At 38.6% G+C, this 12,664-nt stretch overlaps 1 protein-coding gene across 6 annotated transcripts in view; it reads left to right on the plus strand.

The window, feature by feature from the left end:
• Positions 1 to 12,664, plus strand: part of FTO (FTO alpha-ketoglutarate dependent dioxygenase) — a 260,515-nt gene that overhangs the window by 70,086 nt on the left and 177,765 nt on the right. For all 6 annotated transcript variants that reach the window (XM_080364733.1, XM_080364730.1, XM_080364731.1 and 3 more), the window contains exons 5-7: positions 634 to 713; positions 2,531 to 2,674; positions 9,779 to 9,898. In XM_080364733.1, coding sequence (XP_080220859.1) covers positions 634 to 713; positions 2,531 to 2,674; positions 9,779 to 9,898 — 344 coding nt within the window. The remainder of the gene's footprint in view (positions 1 to 633; positions 714 to 2,530; positions 2,675 to 9,778; positions 9,899 to 12,664) is intronic.

Consider the following 12,664-nt stretch of genomic DNA (forward strand, 5'->3'; position numbering starts at 1 on the left):
TGCCAGCTTGTGAACCCAAGTCCATGACAGCTCACTGGCAGTCTGCAAGGAAGTCACTTATGAAAAGTTTGGAGACAAGTCTTTGAGCAGATTGTGCTTTCTGGGTTCCCAGTCCCTTGGCTCTGAGCTGAAGGGATAACTTCAGATAAGTTTCAGATAAAAAGATGAAATAACATCTTTGGGTTTTTTTCTTTCTCTTTCTTTCTTCCCCCCCCCCCCCCCCCCCCCCCCCCCCCCCCGTCAGTATTGTTCAGGGTTTTTTGAGAAAAGAGTTTGTAATTTCTGAGTAGTTTGTTGTTTAAAGTGATCTTCAACTTCGGAAAGTATTGATTTGTTTAGTTGAACTATTCCCATAAGAGGTGGGAACATGCCACTTCTAAACTGTGTAAACTGGGAGGAAACTAATATGGATAGAGATCTTTGTAACGCCAGGACAGTGAGTAATTATGCTCTGCTAAACATTGCAGCGCTATGAGAGTAGTACTGACTGAATTCTCTATATTTTTTCTTTAAATGCTTAATTTCGTGTTTTTAATTCATATTCAGCCAGAATATTGAGTATATTAAATATATACTTAATATATATTAAGTATAATTTTCCCATGTACTTAAGGTTTTCAAATCTGTCCCTAGATGATCTCAATATGACACATCAGCACTGTGTTCTGGCTGGGTTTTCACCTCGGTTCAGCTCTACTCACAGAGTAGCAGATGTAAGTATGAGAAATGCTTTGCTGTTTGGTCATTGTTAAAACTAATATTCTGGTACTGCATCATGTTGTCTTATCCGAACTGTGATTCACAATATCTTATGACTAAAACGGTTTTCCTGAACAGCTCCTGCTTGTTTATTTTTGGATTGGGTTACACTTGTTTCTGTATTGGTAGCTTGCCTACACTCAGGCATGTAAGATACGAATTGAGAATCCACTACACCACACGTTGTGAATTACTGATGAAATGTAGAAACAACTGGTTTTTTGCCTGAAATGTTTTAAAACTTCTTTGCTGTGTTCATATCCTGGTCCTAGTCAAAAGGCAGCATTCGTGGTGAGAAAGAAATACTCAAAACACATCAGCAGTGTGCGCTGCCGAAAATGGCCTTCAGGAGGTCAGCACAGCTAAGAGCAGTCATGACTCTGCTTTACGCTGGATCCTCCTGAGCGTCTGAGGATCGAAGAAACAGAAGAGTGATACAGAGTCCCTTGTCTCAGAGTCATGCTGAGATAACAAGGCTTCAGCCTGAAATTCTCAAGTGCTAAGACACGTTTTGGGGTGGTCTTTTGGTTTCGTTTTTTTGGGGGGTTCTTTGGGTTTCTTTACTAAAGCTCTCCTCCCTATTCCTTTCCGTGGTGTTAGCAGTAATTTTGTTTATGTAGTATTCTAATGGGAAGACATACAGAAAAATAAAAAGACTGTATTTTAAAAAGGTACTTAAAAAAATTACGATCACTGCTTTCTTCTCTCAGCAAGGCAAAATATACCCTATGGAAACAACAGAGATACATGTATCTAGGTACTTCTTTTTCCCCCGTTGCTCTTTCTAATTTGCGCAGGAATGGAAATAAAGCAATAGCACCAAACATGGACATATACATACATATAAGTTGTAATATGAAAAAAGTGCCTTTATTTCCCAAAAAAATACACACTCTGCCTGTATGAACTGGGTTTTGACATAAAGTTGAAGCACACTGTACATTTTACAACAAATAATTCTGTGGGTTTTGTTTCATTTTAAGAGTCGTCTGACCTGCTGCTCTCGTCTGTGTGTTTACTTCTGCAGGAAAATGCAAACTTACTTCACACACTTCTCTGTTAAGTGATTGTGCTTTGTTTTTATAAACTGTTATGATATCAAGTTGTATAGTATGGATTTTATTTTTTTCCCCCCAATAATGCGAGACCAGGGGGTCCTTATTCAAGGTTATTCCTGGAAATTTAACTGAAGGTACAGATATTTAACTGAAAATAATTAAAATATGTTGATGTCATTGTTCTTTTGTTTCAGAAGGGTTTTTACAGATTTCCTTCTAATTTTGAAGGAAATTTAATGAAAACAAAACAAAAGAAACAGAAGTGCAAAATTGTTTTGTTCATTCTCCATACTGTGAGAATCCATACTGTCTTGGACTGGATATGGAACTCCATTCTAGTGTTACTAGGAACCCACACAACTGATTCTGAAATAATGTCAAAAACTGGCTGGGAAGCAAGGGAGGGCATGGCTGTGGTTTTGTATGCTGTATTTGTAAATTTAAAAAAAATTCTTTTATTTCTCCTTTCAGTCTATGCTGTTCTAGTGGGCTAGATGTTTGATGATTAGACTTTTGCGTATGTTATATTGATAACCATGTAGACAATGCAGAAGCGTTATGCTTTTGTTTAAAAGACTATGAAATAAAGTTATAGAAATACATCCGTTCTACTCCTTCACTTCGATTATTTCAGAAGCAAGTAGTTCAGTATATTTGAGAAATACATATGTTTTGAAGTGGCTACATATAAATTTTTTATTGTATCTTTATAGTGTTCAAGAGGAACATTGGAATACATATTTGGACAATGTGAACTGGCACTCCAGAATTTACAGACTGATTCTGATTCAATGGCTTTATCTTTGAAATCACTGGAAACTGCAGTTGTAAAGCAAGTAGAAGAAATACATAATGAGGTGAGATGATGGGCACTGAAAATGTTTCAGCCAGGTTTGGGGAGGTGCCGTCTGCTTGTGGAGTTAATGGCAATTAAGTGTGTTCGGCTGCTCACAAGGCATTCCTCTGTACAAGTTTGAAGTGTGGTTTTTATTACTTTTTTACTTGGGTACAGTAATTGGGATCAACATGGATTGATTCTTTCATTTCCCGTGAAGTTTTCTTTTTTCTTTTTTAAGATCCCTCTGCTGGTAGAGTAAAAGAGTAGTTGCAGCCGTATTACACCAAATCTGATAGTGTAGTGGACAAACCAAACTAGTGCTGCTTTAAAAAAAAAGGGAGAGAGAAAAGTTAGAGGGAAAGAGCAGGTAAAATTTGTCAGTTGTATGCCAGGTGTTGAACCAGTGTTTTAAGAATGTCAGGTGTGACACAATTTTATGTGCTTTAAAGTATATTCTAAAGAAAATACAGTGGAAATAATTGTGAGGAACACACTTAAGCAGGTTGTCCTGTGCTACGACATATGCATGTGTAACAACACGCTTTCACAGGATGCCAGTGAAGCTGGCAGCACTTCCTTGCTTGAAGTATAGGTCTGGAATCTTAACAAACACACTGATTTGACAAATTAAATTAAAATATTGGACGATATTTTAGGAAACTATGGGAAGAAGTAGTTTCTCCTGTGGTATAAAAGTAGGGAGTATCACAAAAATAGTAATTTGCCTTTTTCTCTGTTAGTGGATAGTCATGAATGTGACACAGTGGACTGGGTCTTCTTACAAGGGTTGTGTTTCTGAAGGTGGTAAATTTAGTACTTTTTCTTTTTTTTTCTCTCTTTATTTTTCTGAAGTTACAGAAAATGTAGTCAAGGCTACATAGAGTTTAAAATCACAGATTGTTTAGCTGCTCTGGAAAGCTGTCCTCTACCTGGAAAAAAAAAACACCTTTCAGCTGTTCCTAACTGTAAAACACCAATGATAATCTCTTTTAAAACAGCTATAGCGACCACAATACAAACTTCTGAACCACTTTTTACTTAAATATCAGTTTTTACAGCACTCCTGTATTCAGACAATTTGAAGGAGCTGTGCTGTATTTCTGCTAAGTGTGATCACTTTTAGAAGCCATATAGTACTTAAGTATTTTTAATTATTAGCTGTTTAAATTGCTGTCTGCTGAGGAATGCAATATTGTGTGTTGTTTCTAAAACTTCATAGAACACATTTTTGCCTGTATTGTGTTTACAGTTGGTAAATTGAGTGTAGTGATGGCAAAAGATTTGCACCCTTGACTTCTAGCAAAACAGCTCCTAGAGCAATTTAAAGAAGTCTGATGCATGCAGGGGTTTACAAAACATTAATCAGGCTTAGTCCATAAAACTACACGCATATGTGGTTTGCCCAGCTAGGGCCACATGCACAGCTGGTGTAAATTTGCACGGGTCCTTGAACATCAAAGACGTGTGCCGTTTACATCAGGTGAGAGACTAGCCCCTGGTGTTTGCAGTCACCTGAGTAATTTTGCTGTGTGACATACAGGGATGTTTCCTGTTACGCACATGGGATGTACTCCAACAGAACTCATTGTTTAACTTGTACATATTGCACACTGGACTTCTGAGACACATTGGATCTAGATTTCATTTGGAAAGAGGCTACCCACTCACCTTTTGTTGTTGTTGTTGGAGGTTTTTTGTTTGTATTGTTTGGGTTTGTGTTTTTTTGGTTTTTAATGCCAAGGTCACCTCTTCACTTGAAGGATAGATTCTGTGTTAAATTGCTACTTAAATTTCATTTGTTTGTTGCACAAGTAGACAAAATTACTAGTGGCTTATCATTGTGGTAAAATGCACATTTATTTTTTGAACTTCACTGAAGTGAAAAATTTCAGATCTGCTAGGCTGATGCAACTTTTGTTTTCATGTAAGAGCTTTCTACCTTCTTTTTTTCACTGTACGATAAATCTTTGTATTTGCAGGCACTAATACAGGTTTTAGGTTCTCAAGCAGGTGAAGAACAAGACCATGTTTTATTTCTTTCAAGAATCAAACTGTTTACTGATGAAAATGAGTCTTCCTTTTGGTCAGTGTGGTCCGGATGTGGTCAATGGTTGTTTGGCTCTTTTTCCTTAGTTTCTTAGCATTTTTAAATACTGAAAACAAAATTGCAGAAAAAGCCAGAATTAATGAAAAAACAGAATTAATGAAGAACGGCCACTAAATTTTGCCTGTGTATTTCTGTCTGATCTACAGCTTTCTGTGCTGGTTCTAAACATCTTTGTAATTTTTTTTTCTATTCCTCTGGACCAGAGATCATCAGCTTGAAATTAGGAAATATTCCTGTCTCTAGAGATGGTGATACAGTTATATTTTGTTTTCAAATATAACTGTAGCTGAAGTTCTTCACAGGGTTTAACTCAGATAACTCGGTGCAGCCATTGTTCGTGATTCTTGATCTTCCTGAAATCATTGACCAAACAGAACCATCACAGTACCATCACCCCATGTGTAACTAAGCTAAAAATATAGTAGTTTAGCACAGATTCACAGTCTGTGCTGGAATTAACTGCTCTGCCAAATGAGGTCTGGATGAATTACCTGTGTCTGCTGGAGGGAAAAAGCCCAAGAGCAAATCTGAAAGAATGAGGTATGATTCTGTGCCTTCGCTTTTGTATTCCTGGGCAGGAAAATTGACTTGCAGGGCTGATAAAGTAGGTTTGAACTGAAGATCTGAAGCATAGGTGTAGACAGTTTTTTCCATTTTTGTGGTGGGCAGAGAAACCTCTAAAAGAGGTATGGGTGAGTATCTGGGGGATGCCTTTACTGATGTTAGATTTCCCAGAGTTCATTTGTCAGAGCCCCGTCTTGGATGTCTTGACAGAAGTATTCCTGTCAAAAAAGTAAGATGCTAATCCGAGGAGCTTTTTACCTTGCTGCCCACTAGAGATGCTGGAAGTTTAATATTTCTTTAGCCTTGGCTTTGTTGTCATGGTCTCCCTCCCGAAAAACAGCCTTCAAAGGAATGTCTGAGTAATTGCGAGGTATGTGCTGTTTGTTAGATGTGTGAGTCACTTCACTCCCAGTATGTACTTTGTAGTTGTAAGTAAAGATAACCTTAATTAAGGGTGTTCACGTGCTGCTTGTCTGAGTAGCTTATGGGCCTGAAGTCTGAAGGAATACTTCAGTGGCAGGGATCTGGTGAACGGTGTAGCAGGGTGAACAGGCGTAATTACCTGGGCAGCTGTCAAGTACAATAGCCTAACAATGCGCGCACAGTCTTGGAGACTGAAGTCACCCCTTTAAGCAGTCCCATTGCTGTTTGGCCAGTAATAATTTATCCTGAAATAAATGATCTCGCAGAGCTCACTGCATGTGAACCTCTTGCCCCTACCGAATCACAGTTGGCTTTCCAAAATATATACAGCTGCTGGGTATGTCCAAACAGAGCTGCAGGGGACCTGGGGAAACCCTTTGGCAAATAAATGCTTTTTCAAGTAATAAACCACTGCTGGACAGACAATGTAAATGCTTATATGTTTAAAAATAAATTGCAGAAAAGATCATTGCCAGCCTATTCCTCACATTGCAAAGAAAATTTGTTTTGCTTGCTCTGAGTAATGCAGAACCTGGTAATAGTTCATGTTGCATGAGGTAGCTTCAAGGCTTCTTTATTTGCCAACACCAAACTAATAATCCGGTGTTCTCTATGAAGTAAAATGCTAGAGAAAATGTTTTTTTAGCATCTGGGGATTGTATTGAAAATGTAGCAGGTTTCAAAGTACTGAAGTTGGAAAAGGTAGGGGTCTGTTCTCATCACGGTTTTGCTCAGCTGTGATTATCAAATGCTGATTACTGTGATTAAAACTTGAGACTGAATTGGTCGCTCTGTTGCTTGTGAGGTACACTCACTTTGCCTACAGCCGATCTGGGGTTTTGGCAGCAGTAGATGAATTTTGTGGTGAATGCACAAGGATGTAGCAAAGCCTGGGCTAGCTGTGTTGAAGGTACGCCGGTGTTAGACACTAAGGTCACTGCTGAGAAAGGGTAGTGGTACACGCCGCCAAAGGAAGGTTAATACGTTTTAGCACATCACAGTGAGCTGACAGCACGGTTGGTGGCTGGCTAGTAAGGCAGAGAGAAAATATAGATCACCTACATGTGTGGCATTTAATAACCAATACTTTTAAATAATTGACTGAGGAGCACTGCCTCACAAAATGTCAAATGCTACTGTTGGCTTTTTACTACCCAGTATTGACTATATCCCAAAACTGGCTTTTAATCATTGTTTAAAGGACAACTTGAAAATACATTGAGGTTAGACGTGTGAGGCCTGATTCTGAGCTTACTTGCACAGATGTAAGTCATATTGATTAGGAGAAGAAAATTGGTCCTCAAATAGCATACATATTTTTATATGTTAATATGTTTCAGCTTTGTCCTGTTCAGTCATGTGAAATGCTTCCCAATGATACCTAAAGTTAGCTCTGATACATGGGAGACTCCAAATTAAAACACCTTGACAAAAGCCTTGGCAAGAGCTGTTAACCTGAGAGTTTTGTCACAGAACACGAATGTTCTGGAACTTCAGTTCCACTAAGGCCAGAGTTGAGCTTTTTATTTTTCTGCAGTATTTACTGTTGCGGGTTTTTTTCTGCGGTGCAGCTCCTCGTGTTTGTGGAAGGAGGCAGGCCCATAGGAGTGCCTTCCCGCTGCCGGCAAAGGTGGGACTGAATGAAAGCAAAAGCATGTATAGCTTTTAAAACAACTTGGAAAGCAGATAGCATATGTTCTTGTTAAAATATGTCCTTGGTAATGGCTGTGATGTGAAAAGTGTTCATGTGTTAAAAATGTCAGACTTGGTATAACTGGAATCTTTGGAGATTTTTAGCAACTCTAAGTATTTATGCTTGCATATATCTAAAACAAAGATAGAATGATAGAGAAATCATGTCCACATTGCCTCATGAAGATGATTTTTTTTTTCTTCTGAATCAACAGTTACCTGTTCAGAGGTGACAGTTCAGACCAGTCACTTGTCAAGCAGCTTGATGGCTAAGCTGGTGGGTGAAACATTGGTTTCCTCCCCAGCCCCCATTTTGTTAACTCAGTTTAGAGCTAAATGGAGACATTGAGATGTATGGACCCAAGTTTGCTAGTAAATGGTAGTCCGCATCATTAGACAGCTGCATGTTGCAATTTGGTACACTGACCTCTGATGAGACTAGCTAATCCTGCAGAAAATTAACTAGCCTGTTGCTAAACTTTACCTCTTATACTTAAAAAACACATCTTCTGTGTCAGGTTGTGTATTCTATATAGATCAATATACAGTTAAAATTTGGCCAAGATGCCAGACTTGAATTAGACTGAAATTACGTAGATTAATGTAGCAAATCAATAGTCAAAGTCAAAGTCAAAAATTCACTGGAATGGATTCTTGTCATGATGAGCCAGCCATATTGTAACATATATTTTTTGAAGAATTAAAACAATTTTCATTGATTAATGGCCTCGTGATTCATTTCATGAAACATGCTTGCCAGACACCATGTGTTATAGACCTTTCGTGGTAGAGGCCAGCAAAACCAAAAAGCGAGGGGAGAAAAAAGTATCGAGTGCTTAAAACTGTAGTTGAACCCTTGATGTGCTCCACCTTCCCAAAACTCTGTATACTGATTTTTTTGTTTGTTTGTTTTTTAACAAACTGTAACTTGATTCTTCATTCCTCGTGAAGACTGTAGAGGAAGCAAACTTCCCTTCAGCTTTTTTGAAGAAGGATGTCCTCAAACTTCTGTGCTAAAAAGTTACTAGGCCAGCAGTCAGGGTTTTTTTAAAATACCTTTAAGATCAGTGTCTGCCAACTGATCATGTTATATTTTACCAAAAGAGTTGATTTAGTATTTTTTTTTCCACACTGCAAATATAAGTATCTTTTATTGTAATCTTTAACCTACTTTGACCAAATATTTGGCTAATGTTAACTGGAGCATTTCAGAGTTCTGTAGCCATTCTGATCACCCTTGCAGGAAAGAAAGCCTTGGGTGACAGCTTTGGGCAGTTTTCTTTATTCTTTCACCTTGGCAGGTTGTCTTTGTTTGTGTCCTCTGAGCTGAGCAGGGATAAACAAAAACTTCTTTGTGGTACAAATAATGATTAAAGCAGCTTTGAACTCTGTGTGAAACATAACTACCACAAGAAAGATAACTACAGAATGCTAAAGAGCAGAGCTATGGATTACTATTAAAGGAAGAAAAGGCTCAGTGGAAATTAGGATGAATGGAATCATTTTGCTTAAAGAATATTTGATGAGTTAGATATTTATGTTATGGTTTAGTAAGCTAATATTTCTCGTGTCTTAAAGCTGATGGGCCCATCCATACATTATTTTTTTAAAAAAATCCCCAACTAGTGAAGCATTATATCATTTGCTGTGTTTCATATTTTGAACACCAGTACTAGCTTGCTCTGCATGGAATTTTTGTTGCTTCAGTGGGGCGTTTGTTTTCCTTGAAAAACACAGTTCCCACACAAGCTTTGTCCTAGAGAAACCTGTTGTGTCTGGTGCCCCAGCAAGCTGAAACCCACTTTTTGGTGCCAGGTGAGTGTGCACACATGCACTGTGCTACCCTGGGAGCAACCAGGCTTCCTCATCCTGCTGCTGCCCCATCCCTCCCACTTCACTAGGCTGCTTTCTGTCCACTGGATGACCACAAGTTTTTCAATCTTTGATATAGCTGAAACATCTTGAAACCTGCAACGTTAATCAAAATAAGCCAGAGTTGGTTCTCATGTGACTGCATTGCAAGTGAGCCCAAGCGTTTAGCATTCATCGCGTGTGCACCGCATCTGAAGAAAAGAGTTGGGTTTTGCACCTCTCTGGGTTTGAAGGGAGTCACTCAGGTCACAAATTCATGTGGAAAAGAAATAAAATGAACAGCTGGGTGTAAGGGTGCACATAGAAATGAGTCCTTTGGTAACCTTCTCCTTTTCTGTGGGACTGTCCAGGCAGAGCTGGATTCATGTGTTGCCCCCTTCCTGCCCCAAATAACAAACATAGATGTTTATGCTACTGTATCTTTTTATGTTTTTGTGTTAAAACCCATATGTTTTTATCTTGCAGGTTGAATTTGAGTGGCTTAGGCAGTTTTGGTTTCAAGGCAAGCGATATTTGAAGTGCACTGATTGGTGGCTTAAGCCTATAGCTAAACTGGAAGAATTTTGGAGAAAAATGGAGATTATGGTAAGTACTAGTTCTGTAGTATAAAGCCTCTAGAGCTTAATTCTGAGAGCACTCACAATTATGTTTGTTTTTAATTGTACTGTTGTAACGGGTTTTAAACTTTATTCAGAACATATGAAAAGTAGAATCAATGTCAGCCTTCCACTGTCTCCTCTTATTTTTCTCCCCCAGTAGCCAGAAGAAATGTGAGCAAAATGAGATCCAAAACCCCCAGATCTTAATTATTTCCTGACTTTGCTTGGTTTTAAAGTTTGACAGCCTCATAAGAAGACAGTTGTATATTACATCACACAAATTGGTACATGAAACTGTGCATTATCAACTTTTTCATACCACACTGAAAGACAACTCTGCCAGTGCTGACAATGGTGAGTGCTTCTGAGGGAAGCTGAGAATAAAATTGATGGTCTGAAGGTATAGCTATCTGTCTGTAGTCCACGGGCACACGTACACCGTAGCTAGAACTGACAAGAGGAGATGAGTTTCTTAAGGAATTCTAGTAGTGGTGGTTCCTGTGTGCTTGAAAGTACATCCCTGCTCTCCTTGAAAACGGATTCAAGTGCTGTTAGCCTGCTTGCTCTTGCTGGCCAGTGGAGAGTCCCTTGGGAGGCTTTGCTAGTGGAGGTGTTCGATACGATTGCCAGCGTGCCTGCTTCTAGATTTGTACACAGAAGGAGCTATATTGACAAACCTGTCTTGCTCTTATCCGTACGTCTGCATTAGAAGCTGCTTCTCGGCCATTTCTGCTGGTCACAGCATAAGCCTCATTTTTCCCGTAGCTGACTTCGAAAAGTTTGTGATGTAGCTGAGGATGCTGGACATGATTTGGGGTAGAGCTGGTTTTGAATCTCTGGAGGTACGGTGCAACATGAATATGCTCTTGAATTGTGAGGGAAGTGTGGTGAGTCACTAACCTGCTCAAACGTATGGTACGATTTTCCCAGGAATGGCTGGTTTCAGACCTGGAAAATAAATGTGGAAAAGTGGAACTGTCGTTTGTGAAATCAGTTTGCTGCAAGGAATCAGTGAGCATTAAACTTTCTTACAAACAGAGAGAAATTATTTATAACTTGTTTATGTGGGGGGTTTCCCTCATTTTTGTGTTCTTAAGTGCTCACATTCTTGAGTCGCTGTGATAATTTTAAAAAAATCCTTTGGTTTGTTTTTCTTGCAAATGACAACTTACTTGCTCGTAACACAGGCTTAGATGAGGTAGAGACAAGTATGTTTGATTGTTATTTTATATCCATTGTGTGTTGAGAACATGGAAAAACAGCAAACTCAGGAATTCTCAGGGGCTAGGTTTTCTGCAATTGGTGTGACATTACCATGTGTCTCTAATTAGAAACACGGTGGCGTCAGTGTATCTCCTTTCAACAGGCCTCAGGATGATATTTATCAGCAAACTGAAGGTTGGCCAAGACAGAAGCTGCTTCTAATTTAAATTTTAAAAATCGCTTTAATGTTTTATGACTTATAACATATTAATCACAATTAATTTCAGCTATGGAAGGAGACAGAAGAGAATGTTAATTGAGAATGTCTGTTTTGTTGAGTCTCTAAGTAAATTTGATGCTTGCTGTGTTTGGGATTCGGAGGTAGGGTGGGTTTGGGTTGGGTTTAACCTACATTTTGTCCCGTGGTGTTTCACCAGGGGACAGTAGGGGGCAATGTTGAGCCGCGGTTTTCATGCAACAACAGGCACTGACTTAATAAAAATACATAGAAATGTAGCATTAACATCAAGAATTATCCCTGTTGCTTCAAGTTAGCTGTAATCTCTAAGATTCCATAACACAGGAAATCAATTGTGGGTTAACAAATTCAACAGCAATTTAACATAAAAAGTGCAGTGTTTTGGTGCATGCTTAGCTTCCACAGCATTAAGTTAAATCAAAAAGGTATTTCTGAAGGTACCCAGTAATCTACAGTTGATGTTTTTTTCTCCAAATTTGTAATTTTAGCTGGATGATTCTTTAAAAAAAACACCCACATTCCAAAATGCTAATAGTAAAAATGTCTTGGAGTTGTTGGTCTTGTCTTGGAGGGTCCAGAGTGGTACAAATGTCAGTCTTGGGGTCCCTGCATGCCCCCCCTTCACTTCCCACCGCCCTTGCCCTTGTTTAGTAAAGCACTATAAAGAAGGAAATAAATTTTCCAAAGTAATTTTAGATTCTGCTAATTGTAATTACTCCAGTGTCACAGCAGAGTATGATACTGTAGGAAGTTTAACCCAGTGTCTTCAAACCTCTGGGCTTTATTTAATATTTTCTGTACATCACAGCAAGCACACAATTTTATCATAATGTTTATTCCTGGCATTTCTTTCCCTGAGGATAGTTTTACTTAGAGCTCACTCTTGTGATGTAAATGTTAAACCTTTCATTTGAATGACATTCTGATAAAACATCACTTTTCCCACAATATTACCTCATGAATTTATGAGCCATTAAATCCAAAGCAGTTTAACCAATCTTCTTCTCTTTTTCCCCCTCCCTTGAAAATATGAAGGCTATTCAAATGTTTGAGGTATTTTTTTTTAAAAGTCATCCAAGATTAACACGTTATCGTCTGCAGCATCAGGATAGATGCTTGCTGAATTCAAAGAGAGAGTTACCATTTGAAAAAAGACTGTACAAGCTTTGCTTTCTGGGTAAAGAAAAGTCTGAAAAGCTGAAATCTCATGTGATGTGAGGAAGTCTTGCTGTAGCTGTTCTGAGATTCAGTGGAGAGACAATTTGTCTCTCAGGGTCTGATATCATGCAA

This window comes from Falco punctatus, assembly GCF_963210335.1.
Source record: "Falco punctatus genome assembly, chromosome: 14".
NCBI classification, from domain to species: domain Eukaryota; kingdom Metazoa; phylum Chordata; class Aves; order Falconiformes; family Falconidae; genus Falco; species Falco punctatus.